The sequence below is a fragment of the Microcaecilia unicolor genome, chromosome 7, assembly GCF_901765095.1.
Source record: "Microcaecilia unicolor chromosome 7, aMicUni1.1, whole genome shotgun sequence".
In the NCBI taxonomy this organism is placed as follows: domain Eukaryota; kingdom Metazoa; phylum Chordata; class Amphibia; order Gymnophiona; family Siphonopidae; genus Microcaecilia; species Microcaecilia unicolor.
In genome coordinates this window covers 175,021,216-175,046,435 of record NC_044037.1, presented here as the reverse complement: position 1 = coordinate 175,046,435, position 25,220 = coordinate 175,021,216, and the positions used below count along the sequence as shown (strand labels likewise).

General features: G+C 43.0%; 1 protein-coding gene across 1 annotated transcript in view; it reads left to right on the top strand.

The window, feature by feature from the left end:
* NME9 (NME/NM23 family member 9) overlaps window positions 1-22,727 on the top strand; it is a 330,355-nt gene extending 307,628 nt beyond the window's left edge. Inside the window, exon 16 of the mRNA XM_030210834.1 lies at window positions 22,589-22,727. Coding sequence (XP_030066694.1) covers window positions 22,589-22,644 — 56 coding nt within the window. The 3' untranslated portion in view covers window positions 22,645-22,727. The remainder of the gene's footprint in view (window positions 1-22,588) is intronic.
* Window positions 22,728-25,220: the final 2,493 nt, after the last annotated feature.

Here is a 25,220-nt window from a genome sequence, read left to right as displayed (position 1 = left end):
CCACCAGACACAGCTTACGACATAAAAGTGCTTCATCTGCAGTTAAGCCCAGAAATGCACCTGGGCGGTCTAGTATCAATTGCAGGGGAGTACCCACTATTCTACGTGATATCAGCGAAGTCAAATAATTTGCTACCTTCCGCCAGTAGCTCTGAATCATTGTGCATTCCCAAAATGCATGGTAAAAAGTGTTCTCCACAAGATTACATTTCAAGCATTTTGGTGTAGAAATCCCTCCCATTCGAGACAGTTGAGCTTGTGTGATATAGGCTCTGTGTAACAACCTGAATGCACATTCCCTGAAATTGGCTCCACTGATAAGTCGGGGAATACTTTTAATATAGGCTTCAATATCTCAGTTAGATAAATCTGCTCCCGTGTCTGCCTCCCACCGCCGACGGAGTTGAGTCAACCCCACTCGTGGTGTCAAGGTCCATAGCTTCTTCTGAAGCTGCGAGATTGATGGGGCTTCATCTGAGATATCAAAAAATTTCTGAATTTTCTCGCCTAATTGAAGTTTAAGCGCTTCCCCATCCAGGGATTGAATATAATGCTTCATCTGACCATAACTAAAAATGTGCCTCCAGTCTCCCTCTAGTGTGAGTTGTTCTAAAGTTTTTAATTTCCCTTCTCCATTTAAGATCAACATACAAGACCTTTTTCCTCCCATTGTATAAAGGCCGGATTTTCCAACCCTGGTGGGAACATCGGATTTCCCTTTATAGACAACAATTCTGATACACTTGGGTTACCACCTAGCTTCTTTGCCAAACCTCTCCAAGCTGCTCGTAAAGGTAACAAAAGTATACAATGTTTCAACTTCTGTGGCAGTGAAATGTATTCTATATGCAGTAGGGTGATTAAATTATAAGGACTAAAGTAAGCTTTCTTCAACTCTAGAGGAGAATGTATGTGCGAAGAAAAAACCCACTCTCTCACCACCCGCAATAAGCTAACAAGGTTGTAATATTGCAAATTAGGGAGACCCAATCCTCCTTGCTGCCAGGCCCCCAGCAAAAAGTGCAACTTGAGCTTAGCTTTCTTCCCCGCCCAACAGAACCGCCCCACTAATTGATAGAATCATTTAATGTCCTTTTGGAGTAATTTCAATGGCAAAACCTGCAGGACATATAGCCACCTGGGTAGAATTACCATTCGAATAAGGCTAACCCGACCTATCAACGGCACAGGTAAGGCCCTCCAAGTTTCCAGTTGCTGTGCAGTTTGACTGAGCAACCAAGTGACATTCAGCTTGTATATGTCCTCCATCTGAGCCGTCAGTCAGAAAGACCCCCAAGTACCGAAATGAGCCCTCCGCCCATCTCAAAGGGAAATCTTCTTTCCAAAGAAATTGGGTAGTCAAAGGAATAGCCAAGGCCTCCGATTTGTCTAAATTAAGCTGAAAACCGGAGTAATCTCAAAATTCTGCAAAAACTTCTAGTAGATCCACAAGGGACTTTCGAGGGTTAGTAAGAGTCATTAACAAATCATCGGCGAATGCCGCAATTTTAAACTCCGCCTTTCCAATCGATATTCCTCTAATAGTCTTACCACAATGAGCTCCTTTTATTAACGACCATATGTAGATCCTTCAAGAGGTAGTGTGTCATGATTTAGGCTCTACACCCTTTCTGATGTTTTGGTGCCACCTCAGTAAGGCCAACACACAATCTCTCCACTGCAAAACACTATACACAAACTTATGCAAAAACACACTCATAACCTTACCAAACCATAACAGCACTAATTCCAAGGACAGGACGAGCTACAACCTTATGCGTGGAAAGGCAGCACTATAATTACACCGGGCTCTAAAACACCAGTACACAACCTAGTGAAACAAAAAAAACAAACCAAAAAGGGCTGCAAATACTACACACTAGCAGAATACTGCATCTTGATCACACATGAAAAACACATGACACAACAGATATGAAGGCAAAATACTGAACTGGAAAGTTACCTCAAGAAGTCAGACTCAGCATGCAGCAATACTAGAAAAATTGAAACTTACATGCAAAATATCACAGATACACATTTCCAAAAGCTGACATATTCCAATTAATAAATTCTGAATAAAATACTTTTTTCTACCTTTGTTGTCTGAGCATTTAGTTATTCTATTCGCTTTGGTCCCAGCATCTTCTGTTTTATGCAATGTTTTCTTTCCATTTGATATTTTTTCTCTCACCATGTCCACCAACCTTTTGTGTCCTTATGCGTCCTGTCTACCACTTGTAGCCCTGTCCCTATCCTTCCTCCATTTTCAGCATCTGCCCTTAAAATGTTCCGATCCAGCCCTTAAATTCAGCAGTTTCCCATCTATGTCTTTGTCTTGCCTTGGCCCGCATTTCCCTCTCTTTTTCCCTATCCCCTGCTGTGATCAGTATTGCCCCTCTGTGTCACTAACCCCCCCCCCCAGTGGTGCACCTTTGTGTTCTTATCCCTTTCCCTCCATATCTCACATCTCTTGTTTCCCTGTCACTCTCCTCTCTCTCCCCTTCTTCCCCCACCCTGGGGCCAGGATGTCTCCCTGACTCCCTCTTTCATCCCCCTTCCCTCCCCCACAGATCAGTATGTCTCCCTCCTAGGTTTCCAGGGTCTTTCCCCCCCCTTTCTTTACCTAGTCAATCAGTCTTTCCCTTGCCCCCCACCCTCCAAGCTGATCCAGCATCTATGTATCCCTCTCGGCCTCTCCCTCTCTCTCCAGCACCTCTTCCTGTCTGTCTCTCCCTCTACTAAAGCTAACAAACGGCATTTAGCTAATGAATTTCATATTTAAAATATGATGAAACAAAACATATGGAAATTATGACCAGAAGCACAAATTCTTAAGTGTATAAAAGGATGCCGCCACTTTTGTAGAGAAGGCCAGACGAATTTCATATTTAATATAAACAGTTTACTCATTTGTTTAGTGTACAAGCTGATTACCATCAATAGGGGTAGTCAGGAAGCATTTCTATACTCAAAGCATATCTACACACACAAGCAATTTACAGCAAGCTTAAGGCAAATCAAAATGCTATACACAGACAAAGAAAAATTCAAAATGCTTGCTACCTCTTTGTTCCAATCTGATTTTATATCGTTCTTCTTTGGCATCTGACCAATTCTCTCATACAACATTCCTGTGCAAGTCTCTGAATACCACAAACTGTTAATCATGTGCAGAACATCTGCTTTCTATTACCCCCCTACCTTTTAGCCCACAGACTTTCTGGAGCCTGCCTTTGGCTAATGTGTTGCCACATTCTTTTCATGCCTCAGGAGGGTTAATGTTAAAACAGCTTGTTGTAATCATGGAGCCTTCCACTCCGCATTTTTCATACTTTTATTCAACAAATCTTTCATACTTTTGTTCAACAAATCCTCCCTTTTGAGGCCTGGTATTCCAGGACTCAAACATCTGTTTTAGCTCCAGTCTGTATCCTTACCTCCCTTCTAAAATTCCTCCCCCCTTGTTTGTGGCATTCAGTTTCTGCACGCTTTTTCAATATTTTTGGCTGACATATTAAAGTTTTATTTATTCTTGATTTCAGTTATCATTGTTATTTTAAAAACATCCTGGCACATCTTTGCAAACATGCTAATACATGTTGCATTAAACAGATTCAATTGTACTAGGGTACAAAATTTATATTTCTTTTGAATACAGACAGTGAGTTTCATCAAAGGGAAGTACACTGTCATTCTTATGTTTCATATAAGAACAATTATAAGGATAATGCCCAATTGCATTAGTTAATGTGGCATTAAAAATTACACAAATTAAAAGCATAACATTCATTAAATCAGTTGTTACAACATTCTGCGTGTAAGTGCACTTTATCAGGGGAATGTGTTCAGTTGTCATACTATTAATCAGACACCAAAATGATGTCCGTGGGTACTTGTCCATAAGCAAGGCTTGCTTATAAATAGTCTCATTTGTCCAATGAAGGTTTTCATCATCCCTTACACAGGTATTATTGGGATCACAGTCATGGTGCCCACTCAATTTTATCATTGTAGTCCCATACATCATAGCTGGCAAGGACAAGGATGTGGGCACATATGATACAATCAGTCAAATTCAACATTTTGGCCACTGTAACAAGTCTATTCTCATATGTGTTCATTGTCCATTAACAAACACCAACAGTCCAATACCATCATGTTTAGGGACATGATGTTTGTTTATTCTTTGTCCATTTCAATGTTATTAATTCGTCGAATATCTGCTAAATGTATCCAAGAAGTATGACCTTCCAGACGGGCAGCGGTCTGAGTAAGGGCCGTGATAGCAAAAGGCCCTACATACACAGGATCCTTCCATGTTTTATGTGTAAAGTTCTTTCGCAGTACTAAATCACCTACTTTAAAAGCACAAACATCATTAGTAGTCCCTGCCTGTGATGCTACATTTGTTCGGATCATATCACTTGTCAGGTTCAACATAGGTTGTAGCTTTTGCCAGTACTGAGTTGTGCTATCAGTACTTGCTGTCTGCATCGGGAAGAAATGACGTCCTGTCTAAATTTGGAATGGGGACAATTTTGAATCAGGTTATCAATTTTTAAAGTCCAAAATCTTTGCTCAAATTGTTGCCTCATTGTTTCCTTATTCCAATGCATGGTTGCATGCCACTCAGCCAATACCTTAATCGCCTGGCTCATTGGCATGCAAGGTAATCCTTCTTCTGCATTAAACCATTCACTTCCCAATTTCATACATCCTCTCTTCAACCATTTTTCACTTTCCTGTCCCTCTGGCTGCCACATTTCAATCTTATCTACATTCGTAAGTGGCCCTTCCTGTGTCTGTCTAGTATTATACAAAATCTTTTCACTTTGCTTAACCACCTCCGTTGCTGCTGCATCAGCCATTGCATTACCTAGTGCTTCAAAGGTTGGCTTTTCAGTGTGGGCCGGGGTCCACACAACTGCAGTTTTTCTACCTTCACGTTCCCTTTGTGCCAAAATTTCAAACAGCAATTTCCAATATGTGTAATGTTGTAAATTTTTACCTGCACTGGTTATCATCCCCCTACGTTGCCATTTTAATATATGATACTGTAGTGAACTTGCAACATAACCACTATCAGTATATATAGTGACATTTTGAGTCATATCAGTGTGTTGTAAGGCCGTAATAACGGCTAAAAGTTCAGCATGCTGTGCAGTATGGTCAGGAGGGGTTTTATATTGTACTTGCATTATCTTTCTTAGATTCTCATCTACCTGCACGCAGGCAAAGCCTGCAACAGTCCTTTCACAAGCTCCATCTGTAAACCATATTAATCCATCAGATAAGGGTTCAAAAGTAAGACAGTGAAATGTAGGGATTTCTATAGTATCGATCTCACCCTTTTGATCGACAGGAAAAAGCAGATCTATCTTATTTCTCTGTTCTTTAGTTAATGGTATTATTCTTATATCTTGTCCTAAAAGTACTGCTTGATATTTTCCAAATCTAGTGGCTGTCAATGCCGTCTGGCTAGGGCTCAACAGCGTTTTAATCGTGTGGTTGGTATGTATTACAATAGGAACAAAAGGCATTTGTGCTCTCCATTTGCCTACTGCAGCCACTATAGCTGTCAGTAACTTTGGTATTTCTTTCATTCCCTTCTCCACATGATTAAAAGAGCCTGACAAAAAAGCTACTGGTGCATTTACTTCATTGTTTTGATTAATCATAGCTGCCCAACTATTTCCCATGTCTTTTACCCACAAATGCACAGGTGATTGGATATCTATTACTGCTAACGGTCCTGGAGATAATAAATCCCTCACAATCTTAGCCAGCACTATTTTATCCTGTTCTTCCAACACAATTAGTGTATTCTTTGGTGTGGCTGTGGGCAGTTTCAAATGTTTATAAAGTCTCATTACTTTTTGTGTATAATTTGGTATCCATTGTCTGCAGTAATTTAACATTCCCAAAACAGCACGTAACTGGGTAACTGTTTGCGGTACCGGAGTCTCATTTAAAATAGATATAACTTCAGGTATAATGACCTTATGTTCTGCTGAAACATTTTGTCCTAAAAAGGTGACAGTAGACTGAGCTATAACACATTTTTCCCTGTTACATTTATATCCTAACTCTCCTAATAACAAAAATAATTTTCTAGTCCAATCTAGGCATTCTGCTTCAGTCTCAGCCGACAGTAGAATATCATCTACATAGACAAACAATGACACCGTGTCAGGCAATTGACTCCTGAAATCCTTTAAATCCATCATTAGTTGTTTTGAGAATACCGATGGACTATCAGTAAAGCCTTGAGGCATCCTAGTCCACCTGTATGCCTCATTCTGTACTATAAATGACGTCAAATCCCTAGACTCTGGATGAAGAGGTATTGAAAAGAATGCATTAGACAATAACAGTGTTATATGCATATATATTCTGGGTATGCAAAAGTGTAGCAGGATTTGCACAAATCGGAAATTGATTTCTTGTAATCTCATTTAGCTCTCTTAAATCATGTACTATCCTTACATTGTTTTCCCCTTTCGGGACCGGAAACAATGGGGTATTATACGGGGATACTGAAGGTTCAATAATACCACATTTCAATAATTTACCAATATGTTCCAGGGTTTTGGATACTAATTTAGGTCGTATGGGGTAAGGGTCTTGCTTCGGCCCCTTTGCCCCTTCTATTAATTCTATCTTATGGGGTTTTGCATTTATGGCTAGTCCATATGGTGAATCACTTGTACTCCAAATATGTTGTGGTAATTCTTCCATAACCCTTACTTTATTTTCATTATTCAACTGTTGAACCATGGTGAGCAAACTTGGTATTTCTTTATTTCCAAAATCTAAACACAATCCTAATTGAGACAATAAGTCTCTACCACACAAATTTACTGGGCAATCAGGTGCCACTAAGAAGGGTACCACAGCCTCCCTTGAACCGTGCGGTTGGCATTCCAATCGCACCAGAGTTGGTTCTGTTAGCCTTTTTCTTTGTTCTATCCCCGTAAATCCCACTGTTGTTCTATACTGATTTGAAAGTTTAACTCCCTGCGGTTTTGCACATAACACAGAGGTACTCGCCCCTGTATCTATCAAAATCTCACAGGAGTTCCATATTTGCCAATTGTCAATGTAATAAAGGGTTCCCTTGTGTCTAACCTGAAAATCATTCCCTCTTCCTGACACGGGTTTGCTTCCAGTCAATAGCATTGGTCTGGAATATTCTGCCAAGTTGGAAAAGCATTTACAGTGCCTTGTCTCTGTACTGCAGCCCCTGGTCCCTGTGATTGCATCGCTGGCTGCTGTATTGCAGTCTGCGGGGCACTCGCAGGTATCCCTACTACTTGTGGCATTAATCCTTGCTGCGTCTGCATTTGTACTTGGGGCATTCCTGCATTCTGATAACATTCTGAAGCATAGTGACCAAATTGCTGACAAATCATATTGTTCAGATGTTATTAAAGATTTTAAATCACCTCTTTCCCTATTAGCCCTACACACAGAACTAAGGACTGTGACTAATTCAAGCCAGATGATCTCTTAACACTGCAGGAATCTCACTTAAAAAAGAGTCAAACAAAGTTAAATTGCAAAGACATTCCACATAGAGAACTAGAAACAGAATAACACATATTTTAAAATAAACAGAGATCAGAATTCCCTATAAGACAAAGAACTTATTTAAATCTAATCTAAAACAATCTTTTAAAAGGAACAAAAAAAATTTCAGTTCTTTCAGACCTTTCTAACCGTTAGCTTAGCAACAGCCAGACACCGAGAAATCAAAAACAGATGACATTCCTCAACCTTCAGGCTGAACCAAAGGCTGATTTTCCTGTTCTCGCTGTATTTTTTCTACATCTGCATGAAGAAGATCTGCTGCTACAGAAAATAAATTCCAAATTGTAAGATGTTGTTCTAAGCTTTTCTTCTTTTACTTATTTTCTTGTATATATGTCAGGAGAGATAATAATTTTGGACGATCAAACGATCCATCCTGAGACCAGCTCAAAACAGAATCTTTTCCTTCATATTTGACCCATTTCTCATGTATTTTTTCAATCTGTTTTTTTTCTAATGGGAATAATTCTATGACATGCTGCAAAGGGGAGCATTTTTTTTAACTATCTAAATCTAAATACATAGCATATACAGGAGGCTTTTCTTTCTTATCTGCCCCTTTCCCTTTCATTTTATTCTGACTATTACAATTTCTCCTATAAAGCCACAATCTACAAAAATATACTAATGCACTTAAACAAAGAAAATATACAAAAAAGAAAACTACAAAGCTAAACAAATATATCGGTAATAAGGCCACAGTGTAAGCTTACTCACGCGTCTTCTTATTTCTCTTTTTAGCAAGCCCAGGAGTTATCACCTGTATGTCCACGTCAGTAGTTTGATCAATCCCACATCAGTGGAGCACAGAAATCATCAGGTTTAAACAACGCTTGCTTTACTTTCAATCCTGTAAAAAACTTCATTAACAACAACTTAATTTGTCCTTCGTCTCGCCTTCTCTTTTCCGTATGCGGCCTACTCCTGGCTGGCTCGCCACTTTTGTATAAAAGGATGCCGCCACTTTTGTAGAGAAGGCCAGACGAATTTCATATTTAATATAAACAGTTTACTCATTTGTTTAGTGTACAAGCTGATTACCATCAATAGGGGTAGTCAGGAAGCATTTCTATACTCAAAGCATATCTACACACACAAGCAATTTACAGCAAGCTTAAGGCAAATCAAAATGCTATACACAGACAAAGAAAAATTCAAAATGCTTGCTACCTCTTTGTTCCAATCTGATTTTATATCGTTCTTCTTTGGCATCTGACCAATTCTCTCATACAACATTCCTGTGCAAGTCTCTGAATACCACAAACTGTTAATCATGTGCAGAACATCTGCTTTCTATTACCCCCCTACCTTTTAGCCCACAGACTTTCTGGAGCCTGCCTTTGGCTAATGTGTTGCCACATTCTTTTCATGCCTCAGGAGGGTTAATGTTAAAACAGCTTGTTGTAATCATGGAGCCTTCCACTCCGCATTTTTCATACTTTTATTCAACAAATCTTTCATACTTTTGTTCAACATAAGGCATTTTAAAAAACAAAAATAAAACACACACACACAAAAACTGCTTCAGAACCCAAGTGTCAAACGTCCCTGCAAATTCTGAACTTCTGCCATTCATTTTAAAGCTGATTTTCCAAGTCTGGAAACTTGATTTTGCACAGCAAAGATCTAATTAAAACAACATCTACATAAAAATATTTAAGTCATTATTTAAAAAATATATATATTTCTGTCAAGAAAATTGGTTTCAAACTTTGGGTACGAGGGCAAACAACTAACCTTTTGGTTTCAGTAGAAGCCCTGCAGATTATAGCAGACAGCAAAAGAGAATACCTTCCCCAAAATCCCATCAGATTTGCTGTTACTACACAAGTAACACAAACAGCAGCAAGTGCCATAATGATCTGAAATGAAACCCATTCCATAGGCGCCCCGTATAACTAAGAAGCTGTGACCTTTCCTCGCCTTTTCCGCCGCCGCCCGCCCTCAGCTCCCCGACCTTTCCATTCCTGCTCAGTGTCCTGCCCTCGTGGAAACAGGAAATATCTCATCAGAGGAAGGCGGGAAACTGAGCGAGAAGCGAGAAGGGAAAGGCTGGAGCGGAGGTGAGCCGTCGCTGCGACTTAAAAAGGTTTAAATGCCGGGCAGCCACGGCAGGAATGGAAAGGTCAGGGAGCTGAGGGCGGGCTCAGCGGGGGGTGGGCGACAGCGGAAAAGGCGAGGAAAGGTCACAGCTTGGCTCTTATACGGGGCGCCTATGAGTAGCAAAATACACAAGGCTAAAAGGGTAGCTAAACAGCACAGAAAGGAAAACAAGCAGCCTAGCAATACAGTCTAACCGAGCTGAAGCAAGGCAAATATAAAACATAGATTAAGGTAAAGTAGAACAGCCTAGCTGTATAGGGAAATCAAACATAAGCAGCCTAGGTGCGCATCTCACTTCTAGCGGAACAATGCACAGCATAAAGTACACAGTAAAGGTACAGTAGAACAGCCTAGCTGTATAGGGAAATAAAACACAAGTAGCCTAGCTGAGCATCTCAACATTAGCAAAGCAGTGCAAACATATGGCATACAGTAGAATACAATAGACTAGGCAAAGGGCCCACCTTAGCAGGACAAAGACAAACAGGCAATAATTGGCTAACAGAGGTAACACTGCTAGTGTTTAAGAAAAGAGTTCAGAAGAGCATACCTCACCGACCCAACATAAAATACCTGACACTTGCGACACAATGTAACCAAGGACCGTAATGGACATTACCTGACTCTTCCTCCCCTCTCCCTCTCTAAGTTCCCCCAATTATACATACCTCACATGTACCTCATTTACCACAATTCACTTTGTATTCATTCAAACTATGTATTTGTTGGGGTTTTTTTTGTTACATTTGTACCCCGCGCTTTCCCACTCATGGCAGGCTTGTTCAGACCGAAATCGGCTAACGCTGATAATGGCAATATGTAAGCCACATTGAGCCTGCAAAAAGGTGGGAAAATGTGGGATACAAATGCAACAAATAATAATAATAATTCTGTCAGTACACTCAGATGAGCCGCTGAACAACCACGGCAAGCTCCCTCAAAACCAGAGTGGAGCAGAAAAACAAAGGGAGAAGAAAGAGTCTCTTGGGGCCAGAGTGGGTCACTCCACTCACAGAAGACTAGGGATGTCACCTAAGACAAGCAAATGGTCACTGAGTCACCCGAGCCAGATGCTCCCAAGACAAGCAAGATAAAGCAACAAAGCCAGAGCTGACGCTCCCAAGGTGAAGAAGCCAAACCTGAGCCGATGCTCCCAAGGCAGAAGACTCAACAGCCCTGCATAGCACCCAAGGGCCAAGATCAGCCCACACGGACCCCTCTGCACTCCAAGCACCACTCCCTTGTCCAGAGATACCTTGAGACGTGGCTTCAGCCGCTGCACCTACAGCAGTCCCCGTCAACCAGCCCACACAATCCCAAACACAGCACAAAGCCACTCACTGCATACAGCAATTAAGGACTCACGGTGGGTGACTGGAATCTCAACTGAGGCACAGGAGGCTCTGGACTCACAGGCCTGGCAGCAGGCTTCACTGGACCCAAGCAAAGATGAAAGCTGTAGGCAGAGCTATTACTCCTCAGAACTACCAAGCTTGAAAGCAGGCTTCACAGGAACACAGCATTAGGTGAAAGCTGTAGGCAAAGCTTTACTCCTCAGGACTCCCTGGCTTGGAAGCAGGGCCGGTCTTAGGCAGGTGCAACTGCTCGGGGCCCCGTGGCACACCTCAACTCCACCAGCTCCCATCCCTCTTCCCTTATTTGCCTCCTTCCCCCTCCACCCCTTTCCTCTCTCCATTCCCAGTTCCCACCATTTTATGTGCATAACCTGTAACTCTACCAGTAGGCAGGGCGGCTGTGGCGGCAGGAAGGAGAAGAGTGCATGGGAGAGAAGAATCGCTGTACATGGATGGGTGGGCATGGCAGAAGAGAATCGCTGGAGGCTGGACATGGATGGGTTGGGAGGGCAGGACAAGGCAGAGGAGAATCGCTGTTCATGGTGGATGGGATGGGAGGGGAGAATCGCGGAACACAGATGGGAGGGCAGGGCACTGGCAGAGGAGAATCGCTGGACATGGAGGGGAGGGCAGAATCGCGGGACATGGAGGGGAGGGCAGAATCGCGGGACATGGATGGGAGGGCAGGGCAGAGGAGAATCGCTGGAGACTGGACATGGATGGGAGGGCAAGGCAGAGGAGAATCGCTGTTCATGGATGAGATGGGAGGGGAGAATCGCGGAACACGGTTGGGAGGGCAGGGCAGAGAGGAGAATCGCTAGACATGGATGGGATGGGAAAATCACTGGACATAGAGGGGAGGATAGAATCGCGGGACACGGCTGGGAGGGCAGGGCAGAGAGGAGAATCGCTGGACATGGATGGGGAGGGTAGAATCGCGGGACACGGAGAGGAGGGCAGTTGCAGAGGAGAATCGCTGGAGGCTGGACAAGTTTTGATTCATTTGTCTTTATTCGAAATTTCATAAATAAATTTTTTTCTAAAAATTGAATAATCTTATCAATGGGGTGGAGCCAGGGTGGGGGTGGGGCTAGAGTGGAGCCCCACCAAATTGGTCTACACAGGGCCCCGCACTTGCTAAGACCAGCTCTGCTTGGAAGCAGACTTCCACTGGAACATAGCATAAGGTGAAAGCTGTAGGCCAAGCTTTACTGCTCAGGAAACCCCTGACTTGGAAGCAGACTTCCACTGGAACACAGCATAAGGAGAAAGCTGTAAGCAAAGCTTCAGGCCACGGCCTTGCAAAGAAACAGTAGTAGGAAGTAGCAGAGCCCAGGCAGGCCTGGGCCCCATCAAGGTCAGGATAATTGCCAGAACCCTGAGCACACTCAGAAGCCAGCTTAAGAAGTGCTCAGTGCTGATGACATCACCAGCTTGGCCTCTACCACTCTACAGTGATCCCACAGGTCACTGACTGGAACTGTAGGTAATTTTAGAAGGTTTAGGAGGAGGAACAGAGCACTGATGAGCAGAGCATGGACGTTGCCGACGACGACCGTGACAGAGGGGAAAGGAGGTGCTACATGGCTGGGGAGGGGAGGGGGACAGGAGATGCTGCTTGACCGAGGAGAGGGAAGAGAGATACAGAGAGATGGCAGGAAAGAGCCACTAACTGGAGATGCTGTATGGCTGGGGGGAGAAAGAAACACAAAGAGAAGATGCTGCAGTGGTGTACCAAGGGCGGGGCAGTGGGGGCAGTCTGCCCCGGGTGTCAGTGGGTGGGGGGGGGGGTGCTCCGCTGGCGCTGCAGTCAGCCCTCGTCTCCTGCCACCTGCCTTTAAGAAAGTATGTGAAGCGGTGGCAGGCAGCGCCTCGCTTCTGCCCTGCTTGTAAACGAAGTAAATCTCCATTCTCCTCGTCGTCGTCGGGCTTTCACTCACTGGGTCCCACCCTCCTCTGAGGTAACTTCCTATTTCCGCGAGGCGGGACCCAGTGAGTGAAGGCCCGACAACGAGGAGAATGGAGATTTACTTCGTTTACAAGCAGGACAGACGCGAGGCGCTGCCTGCCACGCCGCTTCCTGCTTTTTCTTTAAAGGCAGGGTGGTGGCAGGAGATGAGGGCTGTCCTTTCTGGACGAAGCTGGTGGTCGGGTCGGGGGCTCAGATGGGAGAGGGGGGTTTCAGATGGGAGAAGGGGGGTGGGGGCTTCTTAGATGGGAGTGGAGCTGAAACTGGGGGCTGAAAAGGGGGGGCAGGTGGGATAAGGGGGGCTGGAACTGGGGGCTGAAAAAAGGGGCAGAGAGAGAGAGGGGACAGATCTTGGATGGATGAATGGATGGGGGGGGAGGATGGCAAATGGTGGATTGAAGGGCCAGAGAGAAAGGGCAGACAGTGGATGGAAGGGATAGAAAGGGCAGACAGTGAATGGAAGGGGGAGAGAGAGAGAGGGCAGACGGGCAGATGGTGGATGGAAGGGGCAGAGATAGAGGGCAGATGTGCATGGAAGGGGCAGGGAGAGAAGGCAGACATTGGATGGAGGGGACAGCAGAGAGGGCAGACACTGGATGGCAGAGAAAGAATGAAGACAGATGCTGGATGGAAGGAAGACAGTGAAAAGAAGATGAGAAAAGCAGAAGCCAGAGACAACAAACTGTAAATAAAATATATATTTTTATTTTTTTTGCTTTAGGATAAAGTAGTATTGTAGCTGTGTTAATAAATGTTTATAATAGAACATGTAAATAAGGTAAGCTTTTTATTGGACTAATTTTAATAAATTTTGACTAACTTTCGGAGAGCAAAACCCCCTTCCTTAGGTCAGGATAGGACACTGTAACAGCACTATACTGTATTGAACTGAGGAAGAAGGTTTTGGCCTCTGAAAGCTAAATGTATTAGTCCAATAAAATGGTATTATTTTATTTTCTATATTTGTTTTAGTTCTATTTCTTAATTTGTAAAGTGGTGATTAGTATTTGTTAGTTTTTTCAAATATACATCTGCTGTCTTTATATTTTGCACAGTACTAGGGGACATTTTCTGTTTCTGTGGCGTTGCATTGTATGCAGAGTATGGCATCTTGGGGGTTCAGTTTAAGTTTTGTCTAAATAGAAAGTTTATGATTACTTATTCTATAGTGGATTAGGGTGTATCTGTGTGGCTTTCAGTTGGCATTGACTGTGCAGGATTGACGATCTGTACTATTCTGTCTGGTTTCATTTTACAATAGGTGAATTGATGTTCTAGGGCTCACTGTAGTGTTTAAGATGCTTTCCTTTTCCTTGTGTGACTCGTAGAAATGACTGCTTATGGTATGGTAGAATTGCTCTATAGGTCCTGAGTATTTTGTATTCTCGGTATCTCGGAATTTTGGAGGGGGGTGTTAAAAAATGACCAGCCCCAGGTGTCAACTACCCTAGGTACGCCACTGAGATGCTGCATGGATGGGAGGAAAGACAGAGAGATACTTTAATGACTAGGGGGAGAGAAATAAGAGCTAATGAAAGACTGGAGAATAAGAGAAGCAGAATGGGAGGCCCTGGGTGAGGGATAGAGATGGAAAGCTGTAGATAGATGCAGGTTTAAAAAAAAAAGGAGATTGAAGACTGGAAATGAAATCTGAGTGGACAGAAAGGCAGTAAAATAGTTGAATGGAAAATATCAATGTCAGAGATGGATGTAGTAGAAGAAGTGAAGAAGACACGAGGAGAGAGAAAAATGACAAATGGATAGGAGACCCTAGAAAGAGTTAAGAGAAGATAGGAAAGTATAACCAGAGATTGTGACTTACAACTAGAAAAATTAAAGGGCAACACGCAACTCGGATTCAAGATGGCCGCGCCCTTGAGACGCTAGCAGGCACACTCAGCTCCCTGAAAGGAAACTTTACTCAAACATGCCGAAAAGACGGGGCCGTCCTGCCTCCAAAGCCCCGCAACGGCAAGTTCTTACCTCTCAGGATATTCGAACATTACTTCAGGCAGCATCTACTCCAACTATTTCGGCAATCCAAATGTCGGAAGGTAGCCCGCTGAGTAGCGCCGGAGCGAGTGGAGGTCCGGAAGCTTCTCCTGGGCTCGAGCTGACGCTCAGCCCCGACTCGAGGGAACCGCCCCCGCAACCTGCAGGGTATAGCACACCAACCGAGGCGTCTCTGGACTTGCTTTCCCGAAGTGGTGCTAGTCTACAGGGCCGGGAGGAAATAGATCCGGTTGGAGGTGACTTGAGATCTTGGACACAAACACCTATTCCATCGAAGGTGGAAAAAGCTGCTGTTTTGTTGTTGGAGAAAACTTCAGATAAAGAGGTACTATCCACACAATTTGCTTTTGATATTGAAAAACCAGCGGAAGTAACGCTGGATTCGTTGTGGACTTTGATAGTTGGCCTTGGAAAATCTCTTGTCCCCCAAGTAAATAAATTGAATCAGGATTTTTTGGCTCATGAGCAAAAAATTAAAACTTTGGAAATTAAAGTGAAAAATTAGAGCAAATGGATAACGATAGGATCTTGGAGGTAAAAAATTTCAAACTCAACAAGAGACTATGGTTAAAGATTTGATTTTCTTGCGGAAAAAAACTGAACTATTGGAAAATTCAGTTAGAAGTAATAATCTTCGTTTGTTACATTTTCCAAAACAGTTATCTAAATCCCCTAGGGAAATGTTAAAGAAGTATTTAATGGAAATACTTGAACTTAAAGAAGAGATGATTCCACCTTTCTCCAGGATATATTACCTTCCAATATTAAACCAAGAAAACCAGAAACAAGATCTTAATATTTCAGCTATACTTGAGTCTTCAGAAAATGACCCCGTCATTCCAACTACACTGATTGTGACTGTAGCATTACCACCAGACAAGGCATGGCTAATGAAATTATACTTTAGAAATAAGGACAAAGAGTTCTTAGGACAAAAAATCCAGATATTTCCTGATGTCTCTCGTGAGACACAAAAAAAGAGAAGACAATTTCTTTTGATGAAGCCAGCAGTGTTACAGCTGGGAGCAATTTTCTTTCTTAGATTTCCTTGCAAATGTGTGGTAAATACCAATCCCTAAATATGTATTTTTTGAACCAACCCAATTAACAGCTTTTTTAGTGTCTAGACAAAATAAGGAAAATTGAAAATGTCATCTTCCCTTTTGATATGATAATTAAGACACCGAATAGTGTAGCCTGTGAATTTCTCAAGTGATTGTCTTTTGAAATTTATTCCTGTTAGAATATTCCACTTTTCTTTTCTCATTTTGAATCCCATATTGTGGACTTGAGTGGGGATTTCAATTTAAAATATTTTCCTTTTTCTTTTTTGTTAATTATCTTCTAAAATTGTATACGATATGAAATGTACCACTTTTCAAACAAGTTGAATACTTGATCTTATGTATAAAATGTTATAAAAAAAAAAAAAAAAAAAAAAATTAAAGGGCCAGACAACAAAGGTAGAAAACATAATTTTATTTTAAAATTTAGGGTGATTAATGTGGAAGCCATGTTAGTCCATGTTAAATTTAATAATAAAAAAAGCAGAAAATAAAGTGATACTTTTTTTATTGGACTATATACATTTTTTTAGTAGCTTTCGGCGGTCAAAACCTACATTCCCCAGGTAAGTAAACTATCCTGACCTGAGGAAGGAGGTTTTGGCCTCAGAAAAATAATCTAAAATGTATTAAATTAACCCAATAAAAAGGTATCACCTTGTTTTCTATTTTAGTTTTCTTTTTATGTATTTTTTAATTTAGTGAATGAAATATGTCCATTTTTACATTTACATCTGCTATCTTTATATTTTGCACAGTACAGAAGGAAATGCATCACTGTTTCTAGTTCTCTGGTGTTATAATGTATGCATAGTCCATCTTCTTGTGGTTTCAGTTTAATTTTTGTCTTCATATCTCTACTTTTACTTATCCCATACTTGATGAGAGTCTGTTTATGTTCTGCATTTTGAAAGAGGCCAATTATTCTGATAGCATTGAATGTCTGTGTAGAATTGATCTGTTCTAATCCAGTTTGTTTAGTAAGTATATTAATGTTCTTTTGTCCACTTATATGTTTACAGTGTTACTTTTTCCTAGATAGGCCCTTGTTATGTGACTCCTGGAAGAAATGCTATGATGGTATGGTAGATTTGCTTTAAAGATCCTGCATGACTTAAGGTTTTGTATACTTCACAATATGCTAATATTAGATTTTGGATTTAGCTCAAAATCAATGTGAGTTACATTCAGGTATACTAAGGGGGTCTTTTACAAAAGTGCCACTAGCGTTTTGAGCGCACGTTAATGATTAATGTGCGCTAAACACTAGAGATGCCCATAGGAATATGTGGGTATCTCTAGCATTTAGCTCACGCTGATTTTTTGCGCTTGCTAACGTTAGCATGCCTTTGTAAGAGGACCCCTAAGTATTTTCCTAGAGGGCTTAGAACTGAAGTTTGTACATGAGACAGTGGAGGGTTTAAGTGACTTGTTCAAGATCTCAAGGAGCACTACTTGAATTTGAACCCTGGCTCTCAGGTATCTAACCATTATGTACAGCTAATATAGATAAACATGATCCAAACATGTTTAGTAACAACAATTAACTAAAGGATAGCAGATCTGAAACCTGGTGGCCATTTGTCAACCTACTAAAAACACTGATAGGTAAATCATTTTATGGTTGCCAGTAGCTGCTGGACTTGGGAGCTAGGACTGATGGGAGCCAAATGTTAAAGTACCTGCATATATTTCCAGAATGTTGCAAATATTGTTTTGTTTAATATGTTGTATTATTTTGGTGCATTATTTTGAGTTTTTGGTACACAACTCCCTGGAGTGTGTTCCGTATGTATAATACCATCAATAACTGAGCTACTAGGTGTGGGGTGGGGGTGGGGGTGGGGACGTTAGCTGTGTTCAGAAGTGCCCCTACTGTTCCTTTACAGGGCTGAATGTGTCACCACCCCAAGTATTTTAACTTTGCTCACTAAGCCCCATCTCGCGGCACCCTAGCCTCACCCCTGCTCCATCCCATTTAACCTCCCTAAACAACTGAGTCACCAACTGCTTATATCAGCATCATGATTGACATTACAATAGTGGCATACAATTAGGCAAGAGACATACAAACAAACAGAAAATTGCACCTTAAAATAACCTTCTTATCCCTCCCCTCCCTGACCTCATCCTAATTAGCAACAACCATATGACCAGACAAATGATTTTGACAATGTCCAATGAGCTGACAAACCCAGAAAACCTTTCCAGCTGCTGGCTGAACATTTGTCCCGTAGATTTTAGTTTCACTGAAGCTCCACCCAAACCACACACCCTTGCAGTCTATACATATAAGTACATAAGTATTGCCATACTGGGAAAGACCAAAGGTCCATCAAGCCCAGCATCCTGTTTCCAACAGTGGCCAATCCAGGTCACAAATACCCGGCAAGATCCCAAAAATGTACAAAACATTTTATACTGCTTATCCCAGAAATAGTGGATTTTCCCAAGTCCATTTAATAACGGTCTAAGGACTATTCCTTTAGAAAGCCGTCCAAACCTTTTTAAACTCGCTAAGCTAACCGCCTTTACCACATTCTCTGGCAACGAATTCCAGAGTTTAATTACACGTTGAGTGAAGGAACATTTTTTCTCCGATTTGTTTTAAATTTACTACATTGTAGCTTCATCGCATGCCCCCTAGTCCTAGTATTTTTGGAAAGTGTGAACAGACGCTTCACATCTACCCGTTCAACTCCACTCCTTATTTTATAGACCTCTATCATATCTCCCCTCAGCCGCCTTTTCTCCAAGCTGAAGAGCGCTAGCTGCTTTAGCCTTTCCTCATAGGGAAGTCGTCCCATCCTCTTTATCATTTTCGTCGCCCTACTCTGCACCTTTTCTAATTCCACTATATCTTTTTTGAAATGTGGCGACCAGAATTGAACACAATATTCGAGGGGAAAATACCTGCCATAGCTGAATAACTTGCTTTTTCTGAGGATAAGCAGGACATTCTGCAAGGACAAGCAGGCCAGTTGATTCTCTCATGTAAGTGATGTCATCCATGGTGCTATCCACCTTAATTTGTCTTTAAGAGCTCATGGCAGTGCTCCCACTACGCATGCGCGAACGCGGGACCATCAGTCTTTCCTCATCCGCGGTGAGGAGACAACGTATTTGTCACGGCTCCTAACAGCGTCTGTGTTCAATTGTTCAAAGAGCTTTTAGTCCCTTCCCTCAGGTGTTTTTGTTCATCAAATTGCCCTGTTACCTGTTCGGGATAATTTTTTATTCCTTCCTTTATAGTTTTAGTTATTTTGCCTGACTTTTAAGTTTTTTTTTTTTATTTTCTTGGGCTCACAAGGCCCTCATAGGTCTGAGCATCGGCCAGAAGCCTTTTCCTTTTTATTTTTCAGTGATTTGCCCCTTTTTGTGTCACCATAGAGTTGCTTGATTTGGCCACAGCTGTTTTTCCTTCCATGTCATCGAAGGTTCCCAGTGGCTTCAAGCACTGTGCTCGTGCAATCGGACTATCTCTGGAGATGACACCCATTCCTGGTATATCCGTTGTTTGGGGCCATACTGTTACTCTACCAACTGTGTTAATTGTTTGCATATGCAAAAAGGAGACAGAAGTCCAGAGAGCCTGAAAAGGAGAAAATTTTTGGAGTCCGGTTCGAATCGTTGACATCGCGCTTGCACCAGCATCAGGTGCATCGAACCCACGGCTGCTATACCTATATCCGACACTGAGAGTGGGCATGCATTGAGCAGATCTCCTTCTGCCTCAAGGTTGACCAATATGCAGGGGCCCTGGGACCACTCAGCATTGGACCCAACACCAAGGAGGCGTGAAGGGTTTGACGCTGTCCTCATCGGCACTGAGAAGTGTCAGTGCTCAGCATCGGGTGAAGTCTAAGAAGCACAAGCATTGATCCCTCTCGACACATGGTGCCAAGGGCACTGAGAGATCCGGTACCTGAGAAGCGTCAACACTGGGAGGAGTGCTCCCCCTCTATCAAGGAGGTGCTGGCATGGAAGTCTCCCATGCAGCCAGGACCAGGTACCCAAGTCGATCTGGTGGTTCAGTATGCTGTCTCTGACCAATGTTCCAGCCTTTCTTGATGTCGACCCTCAATGAGCAGATCCAACCATGTTCCAAGAGCACTTGATGGGGCTTCTCTAGCAGAATGCATTGGCATCAGGGGTGCTTGCGTCAGCCACGTCTCTACCTGCTGCCTTACAGGGCCCTCAGCCTGCAATGAGGTCTCTGATGCCAGTGCCATGTGCAGTATTGGCATCAACAGACACCCAGGTGGGTGCCCCCTCAACGTTGATGGAGGAATCTTCACCAGAGTCAGTGGAGCCTGCATCTTGATGCTATTCTAGGCAGGGACCTGGGTCCTCATATCTGAGACAGTCTCGGTCTCAGCCCTCCTATGTTTTTTTGCTGACATGATATAGATTGCTCATGGGCATCTGAGGATCCACGGTACTTCTCAGAGGAGGAGTCAATGGTAATTCATCAAACCCCTCCCCACCAAAGGAGAGAGGCAAAAGTCTCCAACAGAGAGTCTCTCCTTCCCGCTTTTGTGAAGGAGATGGCGGTTGGAGATGGAGGGCGAGCTAGGGCTGAGATGTTTGAGGTCTTGGACTACAACTCTCCACCAAGAGAGGCTGTGACTGTCCCGCTTCACAAGATACTGTGTGATGTTTAGCTGAAAACACTGGGAGTCCCCTCTGTTTGTCCCTGTCCTCCCCAAAAGATAGACATCATGTATCAAATCCAGAGTTCACCTGGATTTGATAAGCCACAGGTGACCTCATTCCCTGGTGGTGAAATCCGGTGCTCAGACGGACCAGAAGTTTGAGATATTGTTTCGGCACCCCCAGGCAGAGAAGCTCAAACTCGACTCATTTGGGCAGAAGATGTTATCAGGTCTCAGTGCTCATATCCCGTATACAGTCATACCATCTCTACATGAGCCTTACTTGCGGAACCTGGTGCACAGTATGACTGATATAGTGGATTCTCTCCCACTGGAGCAGGCTGAATCTCTTCGCCAGCTGGCCAAGCAGCAGAAGCTGTGTCATATATTTCTGGGCAGTGGTGCTTATGATACTTTGATGTGGCGTCCAGGATTTCGTTCAAAATATAGCGATTGTACATACTGTCATAGCTGCGTGCCTCTGACTTGATCCCGATGGTCCAGCAGAGGTTGGCGGATTGCAACGTGCTGTAGAGATAATCTTTTGGAGAGAAGGTTGCAGACCTCATCAAAAACACACTGATACCGTCGACTCTTTCTCCCGGTGAGCACTTTCTGCGCTCTCCTCATTCTGGAGGTTTTTGGGCAAGTCAAAGAGGGGTCCCTATTACTCACAGAGGCGTAGGTATACCCCTTCTTCTTGCCCCCCTTAGCAAGTTCTGCCTCAGCCCGCTTGTTCACATTCAGCAGTATGTGTCTAAAACCCAGCCGGGCTCCCCAGTCAAACAAGGGACACGTTTTTTGACTGGCTCCCAGCAGAGCATAGCCGCAATACAAGTAACCATCCTGGAGGACCCTACCAGTAGGGGGAAGGCCCCCAAGAAAGGTGGCCCTTTGTAACCTCTGACTGGTGGGTTCTTAAAATAGTCTATCTCGGTTACACCTTACATTGGAGTCAAAAACCACCAAATTGCCCACTGAGAGCCACCTTACTTCAGCTCACATCACAGAGAGGTACTTGCAGAGGAACTCTCCACCCTTCTAAAGGCCCATGAAGTCAAGCCTGTGCCACCAGGGGAAGAAGGGAAGGAATTCTATTCCAGGTACTTCCTTGTGCTCAAGAAGACAGGGGGGATGTGTCCCATCCTAGACCTAAGGGCCTGAACGAGTTCCTAGTAAAAAAAAAGTTCAGGTGGTTTCTCTTGCTGAGAACAGCAAAACGTGTCCTCTCGGCCCTGCAGAAAAAGACAGCTGCCGGTCTCATGCAGATGAGGCTGGCAGGAAGTCACTTGTTCATATGTGTCAAACCAATCAAAAGCTTCTAGAAAAAGAACGCTGAATAGCATCCTTGCTGGGCTCTGTCAGATTGCATCACTCAGTTGTGAGAACATAACACCCTCAGAGAATTCACATGAACATCTGAAATTAGATATGTATCAAGGAAGTCACAAACTGTTTTTCCATATACCAAATCTGATGTAACAAATGATATCACACACCTAATGAATCAATTGGGATTCTTTTCCATGTTAGGTTGTTAGGGTTCTGAGCATACCTTATCCCAGAGACTCAAAATGATTTCCCAAAAAAATGCTTACATTTGTAAAAGAACAACTCGATCACATTTTTAATGTGTGCTTTTGGAATATTTCAGAATGCAAAAAAGGATAAAAGTTTCTATAGTCATGTAACACAGTAAGTGACGGCAGATAATGACCTGAACAGTCCATCCATATAACAAGTGCTATTATCTATTCCTTATAAAACAAAGTTATATACATGAATATGTAATAACAAAACTTACAAACTGTCTATATTTTGATTTGTTTACTTTTACAGAAAAAGAAGTGGACAGAGTTTTGCCAGAAAAGAACAAGACAAAAGCTAAAGAGTAAAAATGCAAAAACATTTTTTTAAACATTAAACCTTCACTTTGAGGCCACCTCTAATTTAAGGCTACATCATCTTGGCTTTTAAATATTTTTCATGGAGTTGTCATTGGGACATGAAAATATAGTATATAGCATGGGACAGTTCTTGCAGACCTAAAAGAATTTGTACCCACTCCCACTGGTATGATCAATTCCAGTCACCTGATACAGCCTTGTTTCTGCAAAATGTGCCTGCATCAGGGATCCAAGATTGAATGAATACAGCAACCAGCAAAAATAGAATATTCTAAGTATCAGCACTTGAATGGTTCAGCCACACCCTGCTCGCTTGCTACTAGAAACATACTCCTTGGGATTCTGATCTCCTTATTCTCACTTCTTGGGTCATGTTCACTTTTGCTATGGTTGAATTATCTGCGGAAATTGGTTCTTCTCTTTGCTTATCCAGTTCCACTAGCATTTATAAAGTCCTTATTATAATGAAGAATTTTATTTGCAAGACTAACTAGAGAGTCACTGTTAAACTCCTAGAAAGTATAGATCATTTAAAATAAGAAAATTTGGGAAGCACATGCTTGTAGACCTACCACTTAGAACTGGATTTTTTTTTGTTTTGTTTTAAATGTCTAAGAAATAATAGGTGTGTAAAGTTCTGTTATTGAGGGGATAAAGAGAATAATAGTTTTACTATGGCATCAGTAGCTCAGATTTGCAATAGGGGACCACCACTACCAGTATCCTGTCCCATCCTTTGACCTTACATCAGCTCCATTTGTGTTTACCAAGGGACTGATATTTAGCTGGTAGTGATCAGGGTTTTGATGAACCACTGCCAGCGTTATACTCAGAAACTCGATGCTGAGCCATGTCCGGGCTCTGGCATTTAATTTCTAGGTATATGGAGCCTGTGTTTTGTATTGTAATTCCTAGTATATTTCAATGTTTTTCCAACAATTACAACTGCTGAATTAAATTAATCCACAGCAGCAGGGCCACCAAGAAACTTGGCCAGGCCCGGGACAAGGCCGCCTCGCCCCCGCCACAGCCCCACCCCTGAGGTCGCCGCTCCCCTCCCCCTCGAGGTCGCCGCTGCCGCTGCTCCCCCGAGGGCGGGATACAGGGAGGGAAGGAGACCCGAAGGGAGGAGTTCCGCCTCACAGGGAGGTGAGAGGGAGAGTCGCACCGGGCAGTGATTTAAATACAGGGGGCCGGCCCGGTGGCAGATGGTCAGAGGGCGGGTGGGACTGGCACCGGGCCCCCCTTGAAGGCCTGGGCCCTGGGGATTTTGTCCCCCCGCCTCCCCCTCTCGGCAGCCCTGCACAGCAGGGTACCAAAATGCAGCGTTTTCAAGGATTTTTATAAAAAGGGTTAGCGTGTCACAAGAAAACTGAGCCCGATAGGCAAAAACTGATTTCATTTCAAATTCAGCACCCATGACTTAGCTAAGAACACCATTCACATTCTTTGTAACAACAAATGCCGTTTACCAGTGTTATTTAGTCAAGAGCTCATCTCAAAGATCTCTGCACATAACCATCTGGATACTGGAATGATCAGGGTTTATCATTAGGGGAAGGGGAGGGGGGAAGAAGGGGTGAAACAGCAGACTCCTGAAGGGCCATACTGATCTCTCCCCCCCCCCCCCCCCAATCACTAGAGGTTCAGAATCACCATGACCCAGATGTCTTTTCCTAGAACTGAGATTCAGAGGGAAGGAGGATGATACTTAGAGGAAAGGAGGATGAAAGAGAAATAAAACCCTTTATAATTGCTGGCAGAACCTCTGTGGGACCTCTGCCAGATCAGCTGCTCCATGGCAAGACCTGTAGGCCAAGGCATGGGGCTGAGGGAGGCAGTCCCCTCCTCCTTAAAAAGCCTCAGTCTGGAAAATGGTTCTTTAGATGATCTCTGAGGCTCCCAATAGCTAGGGACTTGACTACGGGGCTCCAGGCTGTAGCTTGCACCCCAGGGAGTCAGGCCACCCCTGAAAAATCCTCCTGCATCAGTTCAACATTCAGTAGCTGCTAGAGGCAGAGGAAATACTGGTAAGTTCCAGTGCTGCATCGTACGCTGCTGATGACATCAATAGAATTCAGTGTTCTATACCTCCATCTGATGGTTGGGGCGCATAAGGCACTTGGCTGGACTGGTCTAGCAGGATAAGAAAATCATTCTGATAATCAGTGAAGAAGCTCTTTCAGTACTTGGATTTGTTTTACTACATGATGATCATAGGAGCAGTAAAGCTTCAAATCATCTAATAACAATATATGTGATGTTATCTGTGGGTCATTAGTATCTCTTTTGTGTAACGCTAATGCCATGGCCAAAAGAGCTTATAGAGTCTCGCTTATTCGACTTTCGCTTAACTGGCATTCTGGTTTATCCAACATACCTGTATGAAATCACAGCATTATCAGTGAGAATGTACACAGCTTTCTCTTTCCTGGTATCACGTACAGTCAAAAGGCAGCAGTGCTAGGTAAGATTTCTTGGGCATATTCTTAGACACTTTTCACTTGGCAACCAGAGTAACACTGAGTCAGCTATACCTGTGACCCTGCTTGTTCCTGCAGTGG